This window comes from Thecamonas trahens, assembly GCF_000142905.1.
Source record: "Thecamonas trahens ATCC 50062 unplaced genomic scaffold supercont1.10, whole genome shotgun sequence".
Classification (NCBI taxonomy): Eukaryota; order Apusomonadida; family Apusomonadidae; genus Thecamonas; species Thecamonas trahens.
This window is the reverse complement of record NW_013657670.1, coordinates 32,276-43,966: the sequence shown is the minus strand read 5'-3', so window position 1 is coordinate 43,966 and position 11,691 is coordinate 32,276. Positions and strand designations below refer to the sequence as shown.

Sequence of the window (11,691 nt, the reverse complement as noted above, 5' to 3'; positions counted from 1 at the left end):
CCGCGGATGGGCGGTCACGAGTACGAGCCGGCAATGACCACCAGCGGCCGCTCGCCAGCCCCGGCCAGCAGAGCAGTGAGTGACGTGCGACACCCGATCTCGCCGTCGGCCAGTGGCAGGAGCGGCACGTCAACGATGGCCTCGCCAGCAACGACTCGGCCCTCACCCGCGCGGTTGTGCTTGACATACAGTGGAATGGCGGCCGTCTCTGGAAGTTCGGGATAGATCGCAGCAGCGCGGCGAAGAACAACCAGCACATCGTCATGCCGATCATGATCAGGCCCGTAACCAAACTCGGTCGCCACCTGCTTCTGCAGCTCCAGAGTCACCTCCATCCAATCCGTGTCGGACCGCCGCTCAGCCGCAGCATACAGCTCTTGCACTCTGGTGCTCAGCCGCAGCTCGTTCTCCCGCTCCAGCATCGCCACCACGGTCGGCCCGTCCATGAGCTCGCGGAGAGCCGCCACCCGGATGTGCTCATCTGCGCCGGCATTGTTGGAGGCAGCCACCATTCCGCTTCGTCCAGTTGATGTGGGCAAGGCGAGGCTGAGTCCGCGACGCGCTGCCTGCCGTCGGAGCTCAAGGAGCTCCGCCTTGAGCCTGTCTCTCGACGACATGAGTGAGACAGGTGGTGCGGGAGGGCTGAGGGGAAGAGGGACGGAATAGAAGGTTGTGGGGGAGAGAGGGGGGGTGAAAAAAAAATATACACCTCCAATTTGAACACAGGCTGGAGGCATCCAACCCATCAGCGTAGACAACACCATAGAAGGTAGTCAACAGCTTATCTGTGGTGGCACAAGCCACCATGTACCTGTCCGCACACAGTGGGGCTACAGCCGAGGGTCTGAAATGGGGTAAAAAAAATACGGACTGCGCCAGGAATCGGACCTGGGACCACACCGATCCAAACGGTGTATCATACCACTAGACCACGCAATCAATGCAATAGCATTTCCTTTAGGCAAACGGCACGAGTTCAGTATTTCATTAGTGCACTGGAAAGCGGGAGGAGGCTGGCGGGATCAGGCACGATCGAAGAGAGGCTCACTGCAGCAGGTGTGCGCTCAGATGCGCGTCGATCCAGGTAGCGACGTGGGCACGGAGGCGGGCGGCAAGGTCTGGATCGGCCTCGGCGCCGGCGCGGTCGGCGCCGATGGCGGCAAAGATGTCGAGAAAGGCGTCGAGGGCCATGACGCGGGCAGGCGCAGCAAGGTAGCGATCGAGGGCGTCGCCGGTCGGCGGAGCCGACTTGGCGTAAAAGGCAACTATGTTGGCGAGGCGGTCGCGGGGCACGACCATGGCGGCGGCGGAGGCGAGATGCTCCTCCATGACGAGGCGATGGACGGTAAGCTTGAGCTCCTCCGAGGCACGCGACTGGAACCAAAAGTTGACGGCGGCAGCAGGCGTAGTGGTGCGAACGTGATGCCACCAGAGCTTGGGAATGAAGAGCATGTCGCCTGCGGCGAGCTCGACATCGTCCCAGGCAGCTTCGGCAAAGCCCGGGTGGGTGTCCAGATCCGGGTCGAGCACGTCGATGGCGCCCTGGTGCCAGCGCCACCACGAGCGACGGCGTGGAATGCGCCCGAGGTTGGCGGCTGGGTCAAAGAGGCGGAAGATCTTGGTGCCAGCGACGACGGCGTGGAGGCCGTCCATGCCGGGCTCGCGGGTGGAGAAGTCGTAGTGGACCGGCGTGATCTGCCCTGCACTGCCGAGCCAGAGATTGCCGGCCTTGCCTTGGCTCGCCGCCGGCGGTGGCACTACGTACGTCTCCATAAGCGCCGGAAAGTACTTGACGATGGGCAGCGAGGCGAGATAGACCGAGCTGTCGTTGACCGCCCAGTGGCTTGTGACGTAGGTGGCAAAGGACATGGCCACAGGCTTGCCGAGCCACTCATCGCCAGCAAGGAGAGACTTGCCTCTCTCCGCAGCAGCAGATCGTACACGGACCGTCACCTCCGGGTCATCAACAAGGCTCAGCAGCGAGTCTGCCGTCCATCGTCTGCCGCCGTCTGCATCGGCCACGGCTGGCCAGCAGCTCACCCCGCCGCGGACGACATACGGCACGCCGTCAGCCACATGTTGCTCGTGATCGACAGGAGATATGGTTGTGTGGTATATCGATATGGGTCGAGGGGGTGGCGTGTCCATGAGTGGGGGAGTGGGGTGGGGAGGGGAAGGGAAGGGGTCACCGCACGCGTGCCTCGTTGTCGTCGTCGTCCTCGTCGTCGTCGTCCTCGTTTCCTTCGTCGTCGTCGTCATCGTCGTCGTCGTCATTGGCCTCTGCTACCAACACCCAGCACCTCTCCCCTTCCCCCAACCTGTGACTGCCATGCACGTCTTACTCTCACTCTTCCTCGCTGTCATCATCGTCGTCGTCGTTATCGTCGTCCCCTCCTCCTCCACCTCCTCCTCCTCCTCCTCGCTCTCGTCGCCTACCCACTGGTGCGGGAGTGAGTGCACGAGCTCGGGAGATTGCACCGCTGGCGACCGCTTTGACAATCCGTGTGCTCTATGTGGACGATCTGGTCGTTGCGAGCCAGTGTGTGGTGCTGGATGCGTGATTGATGCTGATTGCCGAGTCGGCGGAGGAGGCAACCCGTGCACAACGTGCAACAACGTGACCCGCCAGTGTGTCAATCCGGATCCGCTTTGCGGGAGCTTCTGCGGCGGCTTTGATGGCGCGTGCGTGGTCGACAACGAGCCTGGCGCGCCATGTGCTGCCGTTCCGGGTACCTCGATCACTTGTTGTGCCTGCCACTCGGACTGGGCCAAGGGCTGCGTGCCCGGATCGTCTCCGCCGCCGCCGCCACCGCCAGCACTCCCGGTCTGCGGCACCATTTGCTCGTCGTCGGGCGAGTGTGAGGCATCCGAGACGTGCCCGTCGTGCGTGGCGTACCACTGCGCGCACAACGCATCGTGTGGCCAGGTGTGCATCTCGTCGGGCGAGTGCGCGTCGAATCCGCCGTCGTGCCGGCACTGCGTGTACAACCAGTGCTCCGAGGGCCTCGCCTGCGGTGCGAGCTGTGCATCTTCGCAGCAATGCAAGGACTCGTGTCCGGTGTGCGGCCACATCGCGACGTGCGTCTCGTCTGAAGCCTGGCGCGCCACCGTCGATGCAGCCACAGCTTCCGGCACGCTTGCCGAGCTACACGCCGCGCGCGCTGCCGCTCTCGCAGCCGCCGCTGCCGGTACCCCCTAAGCTGAGGCACGTGTGGCTTTGCGCGTGGCTCGGATCATGGCGAGAGCGTGGTTGGGTGAACAAACGATTAATACTGGTGACAGACATTGGAAGAGGTATATACTCCTCTCTGATAATGTCGTGGCGGTCTCGCGGCGGCTCTCGTGGCGGACGCGGTGGACGCGGCGGTGGACGCTCGTATGGCGGTGGCCGTGGCGGCGGTGGCTACAACTCGGGCCCTCCGGAGGCTGTTGCTGGTACGTCTTTCTCTGATCTCCCCCTCCCCCTCCCCCTTCCCCCCCCCCCCTCCCATCTCCATCCCCGCCCCCTGGGTTGGCCCCGAGTCGCCGAGCGGGTGTGTGTGCGTCGGGCCGAGGCGAGGGATATTCTTGCGGTGGGCCTCGTCGGTCTTCCGCCTGATCCTACGTGGCGAATACAAGTACCATGCTCTCCATAATCTACATGGGTGTAGTCTATATCGTCATGCTCCCTTGTCTTTAGTGTGGGCTTTGTCGGTGGTGTATTGCGGTCGGTAGCGTTTGTCAAAGAGTGCGGGGGGCTCGGCCAGTCGCCCACTCCCTCTGGCGAGTGCCATCCCGGCGGCCCATCCACCTTGACGCGAGCAGGGGCGTGTGAGCAGGCGGTGTACTCACTACCAGGGCGGACGAACATGTACGAGTGCAGAGCTGGGTGAGTTTGTGCATCCGTGCGAGGGCGACCTTGTGTTCAAGTCGACCAACACCATGATCCCCTACTTTAACGCCATGGTGTACTCTGACAACAACGCGCTGGTGGGCAAGATCGACGACGTGCTCGGCGCCATTAACTCGGTCATGTTTACCGTCAAGACAGCGCAGGGCGTCCAGGCTGACTCGTTCAAGTCGGGCTTCAAGGTGTATGTCGACACCCAGAAGCTCCTCCCGCTCTCGCGCTTCCTGCCCAAGCCCGCAGGCCCCAAGAAGCCCAAGTCCAAGGCCAAGCGCGCCGGTGGCGGCCGTGGTCGCGGCGGCCGTGGCGGTCGCGGCCGTGGTGGCTCCCGCTTTGGTGGCGGGCGCGGCGGCTCGCGCTTTGGCGGTGGCCGCGGTCGCGGTGGCGGCCGTGGTCGTGGCCGTGGCGGCTCGCGCGGCGGCTGGAGCCAACGCCGCTACTGATCTGGGCGTTGTTGTCTCTCTCACACACGCACACGCTTCTCATCTCTGCCTCTGCACCGTGCTCTCTTCTTCCCCTACTTTGGTGACTCGCATCGTAAACCCCCCATCCCATGTATGTGCGTCTTTCTCGCTCTCGGCCGTGGCTAGCAAGACAACAAGCAAAGAAACAGACGCTGAACAAGCAGCTGAAGCAAGCCATGGCCAACGCCGCCACACAATTCACACTTGCACAGCGATGACATTGAGCACGCTCACAAAGGCGAGTACGATCGTACGGTCGAGCAAGCAAGTACGATCAGGCGAGTACGATCATCCGGTCGAACACTCCCCTCAAGACAACGCCTCCCGCACTCGATACTCTCGACTCGGCAAACCAACAAAAGCCATGGTTCGCGGACGGCTCAAGCTGCACAAGAAGACCAAGCCGTTCAAGCTCCGTGTTGCCAAGTCTGCCTCGACCATGGAGTGCTCGTCTGAGCTCCTCGCCCTCATGGCATGCTATGAGAGCAATGAGCTTTCCTCTGCGAGGTGTAGGCAAGCCCAGTTGGCCCTCATGGCCTGTGTCGGCTCGGTCGAGCGCAAGATGAAGACCCACGGGCCCACCATCAACTACCACCTCAAACGCTTGGAACGCCAACAACAGAGCTAGACCACATCATTCTCATCCTTCGCGACATGTTAACCTCTCGCCACATCTACTTGTCTGCTTCATACCTTTGTTCTACCTCTCGCTATCCCCATTCTCCACCCCCCCCCCTCACCGACACCCTCCCGTCGCTCCGTGTCGCGCTCGCCCGGCCACTCGCCCGTCCTCCGCCAGCCCTGGCCCACTTCTCCGCGTGCGCCCTCGTTCTCTCGAGCAACACCCTCTGCTCATCTGCTGCTGCGCGCTGCATCCAGTCACCAGACACGCGCCCTTCTTGTCCTCTCTCGGTAGACTGGTGCACTCCCTCCCGGCTTGCCCTTGGTCGCCGCAGCCATCACAGCACGCTGCGCTGCCCTCCTCGCCCACCGTCGCGGCCTCTTGCGCTCCATGCTCCACGCCTGACGTCCTGCGCCTCGCAACCCACCCCCGCCATCAGCACGGATCGTCCATGCGCATCTCGACCCTCGATCATCATTGCGATGCCCATGAAGCTCTCACAACCCCCTCCCTACTCTCCCCTCCCCACATCTGCCTCGCACACACACACAGGCAGCCCCCAAACCATCACCGTGACCCTCACACATGCATGACGCAGGTCCGGTACGCCCCCCCCCCCCCCCCCTCCCCCACCCCCTCTCCCCCTCTCCCCCTCTCCCACTCCCACCACCCCACTCCACCTCACCCCAGCCCCAGCCTGCCCATGACACCCACATGGGCATGGAACATGTTCGAGAAGAGCGTGCCCTACGCCATGCTCGCCTTTGCCGCACCTGTGGTCCTGGCCATCGCCCGCCATCCCTCCATGTTTGTCCGCCGCTACGCCCGCCGTCACCGACTGCTCGGCGGTGCGCTGCTGATGCATCTGAGTCTGGGATGGATGATGCTACTGGCTCCGATGCCACAGGTGAAGGAGGAGATGATCAAAGAGTATTCCACGGCGTACAACGTGGTGTTGGGCCTCCTCGGCTGTGCCACAACAGCAGCAGCCGCTGCAGACTTTGCCGCCGCCCATGACGAGGCCCGGATCGCCAACGCCGCCTCGGGCACGTTGTCGGAGCGGGCGGTGGTGACCACCGCCGAGATGGTGGAGCACGTCTTCTACCAGCTGCTCAACCTGGCACAGGCTGTCTTCATCGCTCTTGTTCCGGCTTGGCCACTCAGCGCGCGCCTCATCGCACTTGCTGCCATCACCTGCCTCTGGCTCCTTCGCCCGCTCTTCCCGGTCAACTCGTTCTCCGACAACTACCAGACCGATGCGGCTGCAGCAGCCGAATCGCCGCTCGTTCCTGTCATGTACCGGGTCAAGAAGGCCCAGTACCTGCTGTACAAGCACGCGCTTCTCCATGGGCTCAACGTCTCGCTCGCTGTGAACGGACTCGCCCTCGCCTCTCATCGCGCCTTCCCCTACTACTGGCTCGCCCTCAACACCGCCTATGTCCTCGAGTTTTTCCTCCAGACCCTTGTCCGCAAGCGCTACATGGCGCAGTCGGTCCATCTCGTCATCAACGGCCTGCTCATGGCCGTCTCCACCGGCGCCGCCCTCGCCGTCCTCGCCCACGTCGACCTCGCTGCCGCCACCCTCTCGCTCGTCCTCAACTTTGCCCATCGCGGCCACGAGGTGCTCAACACTGGCCTCGTCACTCTTGTTGCGCTTGCTCGACTCTAGCCGCGCTCCATCACCCATCGCTAGCCCCGATGTTAACACAGATCACCACCCCGCCTGCCTGTCCCCCTCGCCACGTCCTGCCGCCCCAGCCACTTTGCCCATCCCCGCCGGCCACTCAACGCGCCGCCATGGCCCTCCTCCCTCTGCTGCAAAGGCCATCAAGCTCGCAGGGCCACTCCCTCTGGCAGCATACATGCGAACATGCCTCACACATCCTACACTGGGTTACTACGCCAAGCAGGACGTGTTTGGCGCCGCCGGCGACTTTGTCACCGCACCCGAAGTCTCTCAGCTATTTGCCGACTCGCTCGCTGTCTACGGCATTCACGCTCTGGCGGATCATCTCGCTCCTGCTGCGACTACTGCTGCTCCTGCTGCTACGCCTGTGCTTCACTACGTCGAGCTTGGTCCTGGTCGTGGCACTCTGGCTTCCGATCTTCTTCGCGCTGCTGCAAAGATCGCAAAGCTCCCGCAGGACTCGATCCACGTCCACCTTGTCGAGGCCTCGCCGTTTCTCTCGGGATCGCGGCCAAAGCGCTCGGTGCCCGCCACGCTCCGGCTGCGTCTGCGTCTGCTGCTCAACCAAACTCTCGCCGCCGCTCCGCCCGCAGAGGTAAGGTCTCGCGGACCGAAGCTGCCGCGCGGAGGGAGCGAGCCAAGCGTGGATCGCGCGAGACGCCGTCAGGTCCGCGCGCCACCTCGGGATCGGAACGCTCCGCCATCGCATCTGTAGCGTGGTACGACTCTGTCCGCGAGCTGGAAGGCGCCTTTGCCGACGGAGCACCAATCTACGTCGTCGCCAATGAGTTCTTCGATGCGCTCCCGGTCCATCAGCTGCTGCGAGTCGACGGCGCCTGGCGCGAGCGGCTGGTCGGCCTCGACCCAAGCGGCGACGCGCTGACGCTGACGCTCTCCGACGCGCCGACACTCGCCTGCTCTATGGTTGTCGATGACGGCTCGGTGCCGGTTGTCGACGGCGATGGCATCGAGATCTCGCCCGACTCATGGGCCGCCGCCAAGGAGCTGGCCCGCGTTCTCGCCGCGGCGCCGGCGCCTGCCTTTGCCGGCGCCATCATCGACTACGGCTGGGCCTCGCCGGTCCCAGCCTCGCTCCGCGCCATCAAGGACCATGCCGTCCTCACTTCATTCCTCGACCATCCCGGCGACGCCGATCTCACCGCCGACGTCGACTTTGGCACCTTGGCCAAGGTTCTCACCGCGAGCTCGGACGCGCTCGCCGTTGCCCCTCTCCTCGACCAGGGCGTCGCTCTCCAGAAGCTCGGCATCGCCGCCCGGACCGAGACCCTTCTCGCTGCTGGTGCGTCAGCAGACGACATCATCCCGGGCGTGGAGCGCCTCGTCGCGCCCGACGCCATGGGCTCCATCTACAAGGCGCTGTTCTTCGGCTCGCGCAACGCGCTGCCGTCGCTTTAAGGCTTTTCATCGCGCAAGCCGCGCTCCGGGCGACGCTCCACAGACGTCGCAACGTCCATGAATTGTTGTAAAAGAGTAGTACAATGTGTTACTGGCTGCCACAACAGAACACAGTCGGCGATGCAGAGATGGACGCCGCGCGCGGCGCAAAAGGTCTGTGGCCGCGATCGCTTACCATGGAGTTTCGGGCAGGCGAGGCAGTCGCGTCGTAGAGCGGCTTGTTGGGGAATGTGGTGATGACAAGCAGCCGCCGCAGAGGGAGCTGACGGCGCCGGCGTCGGCGGCGTGGGCGTCGATGATGTTGTAGAGAAAAGCCAAGCGAGTCATGGCGGGGCGTGGGCTCGCGTCAGCGTAGAGCGCGTACGTGTTGATGAGGAGCGGCGTCCAGAATCCAGTACAAGATGGCGTGCCACCACTTGCGCTGCCACGCCGACCGGCAAGCTCGTCCGTCGCAAGACGTCCTCGCGCTCTCCCGCCCGGCTGCTGTGTTCAGCTCTGTGATGCTCTCCTTCTCGGTCCTCGGGGTCGTCAACAACAAGCCCCTCACCATGCGACAACGCGTCTGAACGACCGTACCGTTAAGGGTTCAGGCTTGCCGCTCAAAGCTGCCACCACTTCTTGTTCTCTTGCTCGCGGACGTACTCGGCGATTGACGCCTCCATCTGCCGCGCGTTCTCCGCCATCTCTGCCGTCTGCTCGCCGAGCTGCTCCATCTTCTCGCCGCGCTCTGCAAGCTTGTTCCGGTTCTCGGCCATCATCCGCTTGACCTCGGCTGAGGTTGCCGGTCGTGACGCCGCCCTGCTCTCGTCGTCGCCCGCGGCCTCGTCCGTGGCCGCATCACTCGCCACAGGGCCGAGCAGCTCCTCGAGCTCGGGAGACACGCCCGACTCGGACTTTCCGCCCAGAAGCGACTTGAAGAAGCCCTTGCGCTTTGGCCGCGCCGGTAGCGCTGCCGCCTGTACATACGGTCCGCTCGCCGGAAGGCCCAGCAGCCCGCGCCTCTCGCCAAACAAGCCAACATGGACGAGCTCGCCCGAGTCGAGCACCACCGCCAGGTGCCCGTCGCCCGCGGCGCAGAGCCCGGTCTCAGTCACGCTGCGCGTCACCGGTCGCTCCACAATCGCTTCGAGCGAGTCGCGGAGCACAAGATGGAGCGTAAGGAGCGAGAGCACGTACACCGCCCCGCTGCTGCTCACCGCAACAAGCCCGGCCCCGCCGTGCTCGCCATCACGGACCACCGCAGAAAACACCAGCGAGGTCGTCGGCTTGGCCAGCCGCGTAAAGATAAGGTCCAGCGTACTGGCCTCGTTCCAAGCGTACATCCGTATCTCGTGCTCACACACTACCGCAAGGTGGCGCGCCTCGTCGCCGACCACGTGCACGCCGGTCACCCCGCCCGATGCCTTGCCCTCCCGCGGCAAGCGCACCACCGCCCCCGCCTCGCCTGCAACAGGCAACACAATCGCCTCGCCCGACGAGCCTCCCGCTGCAAGCACCAGCGGCGCGTCGCCAGGCGCCCGCACAAACGCCACAGCCGTCGCCCGTGCCTCTGCTACGCTCGCCGCCACCCCGACCGCCTCAAGCGACAGCGTTGCCACAGCCACGACAACCACCGCGCCTGAGAGCAGCCCGAGCGCGAGATGCTCGCCTTTGGTGTCAAGCGCAACCACAGAGCACCGGTTGTCGCTCGTGCCGTCGGGGCAAACCACGCCGCGCACAAGCAGCCCAACATCCGCCGGCACCACGTCGACCACCTCTTCGGCCTCGCTCAGCTCGCCGTCGCAGGTGTATCGAGCTACCACATGCCGCGCGGGCTCGTCGTCATCGCTGAGACTCGTGCACACGCCCACGAGGTAGATTTCGCCCGAGCCGCAGAGCACGGCGAGGCAGAGCGTGCCATCAGTCGAGCATGCCGCCGCAAGGCCCACAACACGCGCGTCCATCGGCATCGTCGGGCATGCCATGTTGACATTGAGCGTGCTGAGCTCGCAAAGCGCAGGCGTTGTCACGTCCCACACGCTCACCACGCCGCTCGAGTGTCCGGTGACAAGCAGCCGCGCCCCGACTGACGCCTCGCCGGCCAGCCCCTGTCCCAGCGCGCCACCCACCAGCGGCCACTCGTCACGTGGGCTTGTATACGTCCCGCGCGGCGAGGTCCGGTACAGATGCGAAACAAGCTCGAGCGGGACGTTCTCGAGACAGTACGTTGCCGTCACACCGCCCGCCGCAAGCGCCAGCGACCGCGGCAGCGGCAGCTCGAGGTACTGGTTCCCGCCCGCCACAGCGCTCCCTCCCGACACATCGCACAGCACCGCCAGCGCTGCCGTCGGCGTCGACCCGGTCACCACCACCATTGTCGGCATTTCGGTCGGCGAGGCCGGCCAGACGCCGGCGGCGCTCGTTGTGCCGTCGCCGGCTTCGGACCCACCCTCACCGCCCACAATCGGCAACAACTTACTCGCTCCCGCAGCAAGGTCGATCGAGTCGATGTGGCCGTGCGTCACAAAAAGCGCGCCGTCCGGCATGGCGGCCGAGAACCCGTGGATGATCCGCACCACGCCGCCGTTTCCTCCCTCGCCTCCGCGCGGCCGCGGCGTGAGCATCATCAGTGCATCGCGCTCCATCTCGTCTGGCACAATCCACGCGAGGTCCACCACCCGGGCATCATCGATAGGGAACACGCGCACGTCTTTTCCCGAGCCCTTGATCCCAAAGTCGGCCAAGGCGCTGGATGTGCTCCCGGCGTACGCCACCGCGACCCGCTTCCCGTCGCGGCGCCAAGCCATCGCTGTCACCCGCCCGTGCTCCGGCGCAGTAGCCGGTGCCGCTAGCATCCGCGGCGTCTTGGACGCCAGCTCGACTACCATTGCCACTCCGTCGTCGGTTCCGACACATAGCACGCCATCGTCGACCGGGCTCGGTGCAAGGACCGAGATCGCGCCGACACCCAGCGCTATCGAGTACAGCGAGAACCGCTGCTTGGCGCAGTTAAACACCGTGACGTCGCCGCGGACGCTGCCTGTAAACACAAAGTGTGATCCAAGTCCACAAGCAAGCGCGCTGACTGGTGCACCGTCCGGCGTCGGATACGCCTTGGCCTCGGGCGAGGCCTGCGGCGAGGTCACGTCCCACACCACCAGCTCGGAGCCGATAGCGGCGACCAGCAGCAGCTGCGAAGACACCGAGCTCGATCCCGAGTCGTCACCAACTGCTGCAGCAGCAACAAAGACCAGATCCGCCACATGACACGGCATGGGTGGGCGCAGCAGAGCCAGCTCGACTCCCTGACACCCGAGGATCTTGATGGCGCCGTCTCTCGAGCCGAGCGCGATGAGCGAGGCATGCGGAGCGTATGCTGCAGCCGTAATGGATGGAAGCAGACCACAATGCAAAAGGCGATTCGGATTCGGTTGCATATCATCCGTTGAATCCGCCATATCGTCCGGCGGTGGTCGCGTGTACGCACCCGAGCCGCCACCTCGCCCGCTCGATGCCGAGCTCCCTGCCTGCGAACCGCCATGCACCCTCCCTTCCTCGCCCTTCCCTTGCTTCCAGAAAACATAGACTTGAGAGACTTGAACATCCTCCTCCTCCTCCTCCCACAGACACAGGATCT

The 11,691-nt window shown here is 64.5% G+C and overlaps 8 protein-coding genes and 1 non-coding gene across 9 annotated transcripts; 5 read left to right on the top strand and 4 right to left on the bottom strand.

Annotated features, from left to right (window-relative positions):
* Window positions 1–14: 14 nt before the first annotated feature.
* On the bottom strand, window positions 15–512 carry AMSG_02677 (uncharacterized protein; the record flags this gene model as incomplete). The annotated part of the gene is made up of 1 exon (XM_013905069.1): window positions 15–512. One exon carries the CDS (start codon window positions 510–512, stop codon window positions 15–17), a length of 498 nt encoding a protein of 165 aa, XP_013760523.1.
* A 355-nt stretch (window positions 513–867) lies between these two features.
* On the bottom strand, window positions 868–939 carry AMSG_20009. The gene has a single exon. It is a non-coding gene; the product is annotated as a tRNA-Pro (tRNA).
* Window positions 940–971: 32 nt separating this feature from the next.
* Window positions 972–1,869, bottom strand: AMSG_02676 (transcription factor jumonji domain-containing protein; the record flags this gene model as incomplete). Its single annotated transcript, XM_013905068.1, has 1 exon — window positions 972–1,869. One exon carries the CDS (start codon window positions 1,867–1,869, stop codon window positions 1,045–1,047), a length of 825 nt encoding a protein of 274 aa, XP_013760522.1. The 3' UTR covers window positions 972–1,044.
* Window positions 1,870–2,511: 642 nt separating this feature from the next.
* On the top strand, window positions 2,512–3,199 carry AMSG_02675 (uncharacterized protein; the record flags this gene model as incomplete). The annotated part of the gene is made up of 2 exons (XM_013905067.1): window positions 2,512–2,539; window positions 2,592–3,199. The coding sequence occupies 2 exons, from the start codon at window positions 2,512–2,514 to the stop codon at window positions 3,197–3,199; spliced, it is 636 nt and encodes a 211-aa protein (XP_013760521.1).
* Window positions 3,200–3,314: 115 nt separating this feature from the next.
* On the top strand, window positions 3,315–4,434 carry AMSG_02674 (H/ACA ribonucleoprotein complex subunit 1; the record flags this gene model as incomplete). Its single annotated transcript, XM_013905066.1, has 2 exons — window positions 3,315–3,435; window positions 3,863–4,434. The coding sequence occupies 2 exons, from the start codon at window positions 3,315–3,317 to the stop codon at window positions 4,327–4,329; spliced, it is 588 nt and encodes a 195-aa protein (XP_013760520.1). The 3' UTR covers window positions 4,330–4,434.
* Window positions 4,435–4,714: 280 nt separating this feature from the next.
* On the top strand, window positions 4,715–4,978 carry AMSG_02673 (uncharacterized protein; the record flags this gene model as incomplete). Its single annotated transcript, XM_013905065.1, has 2 exons — window positions 4,715–4,800; window positions 4,864–4,978. The coding sequence occupies 2 exons, from the start codon at window positions 4,715–4,717 to the stop codon at window positions 4,976–4,978; spliced, it is 201 nt and encodes a 66-aa protein (XP_013760519.1).
* A 721-nt stretch (window positions 4,979–5,699) lies between these two features.
* AMSG_02672 (uncharacterized protein) lies at window positions 5,700–6,690 on the top strand (the record flags this gene model as incomplete). The annotated part of the gene is made up of 1 exon (XM_013905064.1): window positions 5,700–6,690. One exon carries the CDS (start codon window positions 5,700–5,702, stop codon window positions 6,639–6,641), a length of 942 nt encoding a protein of 313 aa, XP_013760518.1. The 3' UTR covers window positions 6,642–6,690.
* Window positions 6,691–6,834: 144 nt separating this feature from the next.
* On the top strand, window positions 6,835–8,075 carry AMSG_02671 (ATP synthase beta subunit/transcription termination factor rho; the record flags this gene model as incomplete). The annotated part of the gene is made up of 2 exons (XM_013905063.1): window positions 6,835–7,210; window positions 7,255–8,075. The coding sequence occupies 2 exons, from the start codon at window positions 6,835–6,837 to the stop codon at window positions 8,073–8,075; spliced, it is 1,197 nt and encodes a 398-aa protein (XP_013760517.1).
* A 216-nt stretch (window positions 8,076–8,291) lies between these two features.
* Window positions 8,292–11,567, bottom strand: AMSG_02670 (uncharacterized protein). The gene has a single exon (XM_013905062.1). It carries the CDS (start codon window positions 11,510–11,512, stop codon window positions 8,675–8,677), a length of 2,838 nt encoding a protein of 945 aa, XP_013760516.1. The 5' UTR covers window positions 11,513–11,567; the 3' UTR covers window positions 8,292–8,674.
* Between the last annotated feature and the right edge of the window lie 124 nt (window positions 11,568–11,691).

Bases quoted from the DNA above. Each gene is read 5' to 3' on its own strand.
- AMSG_02670 (XM_013905062.1), bottom strand. From the start codon at position 11,512: ATGGCGGATTCAACGGATGATATGCAACCGAATCCGAATCGCCTTTTG.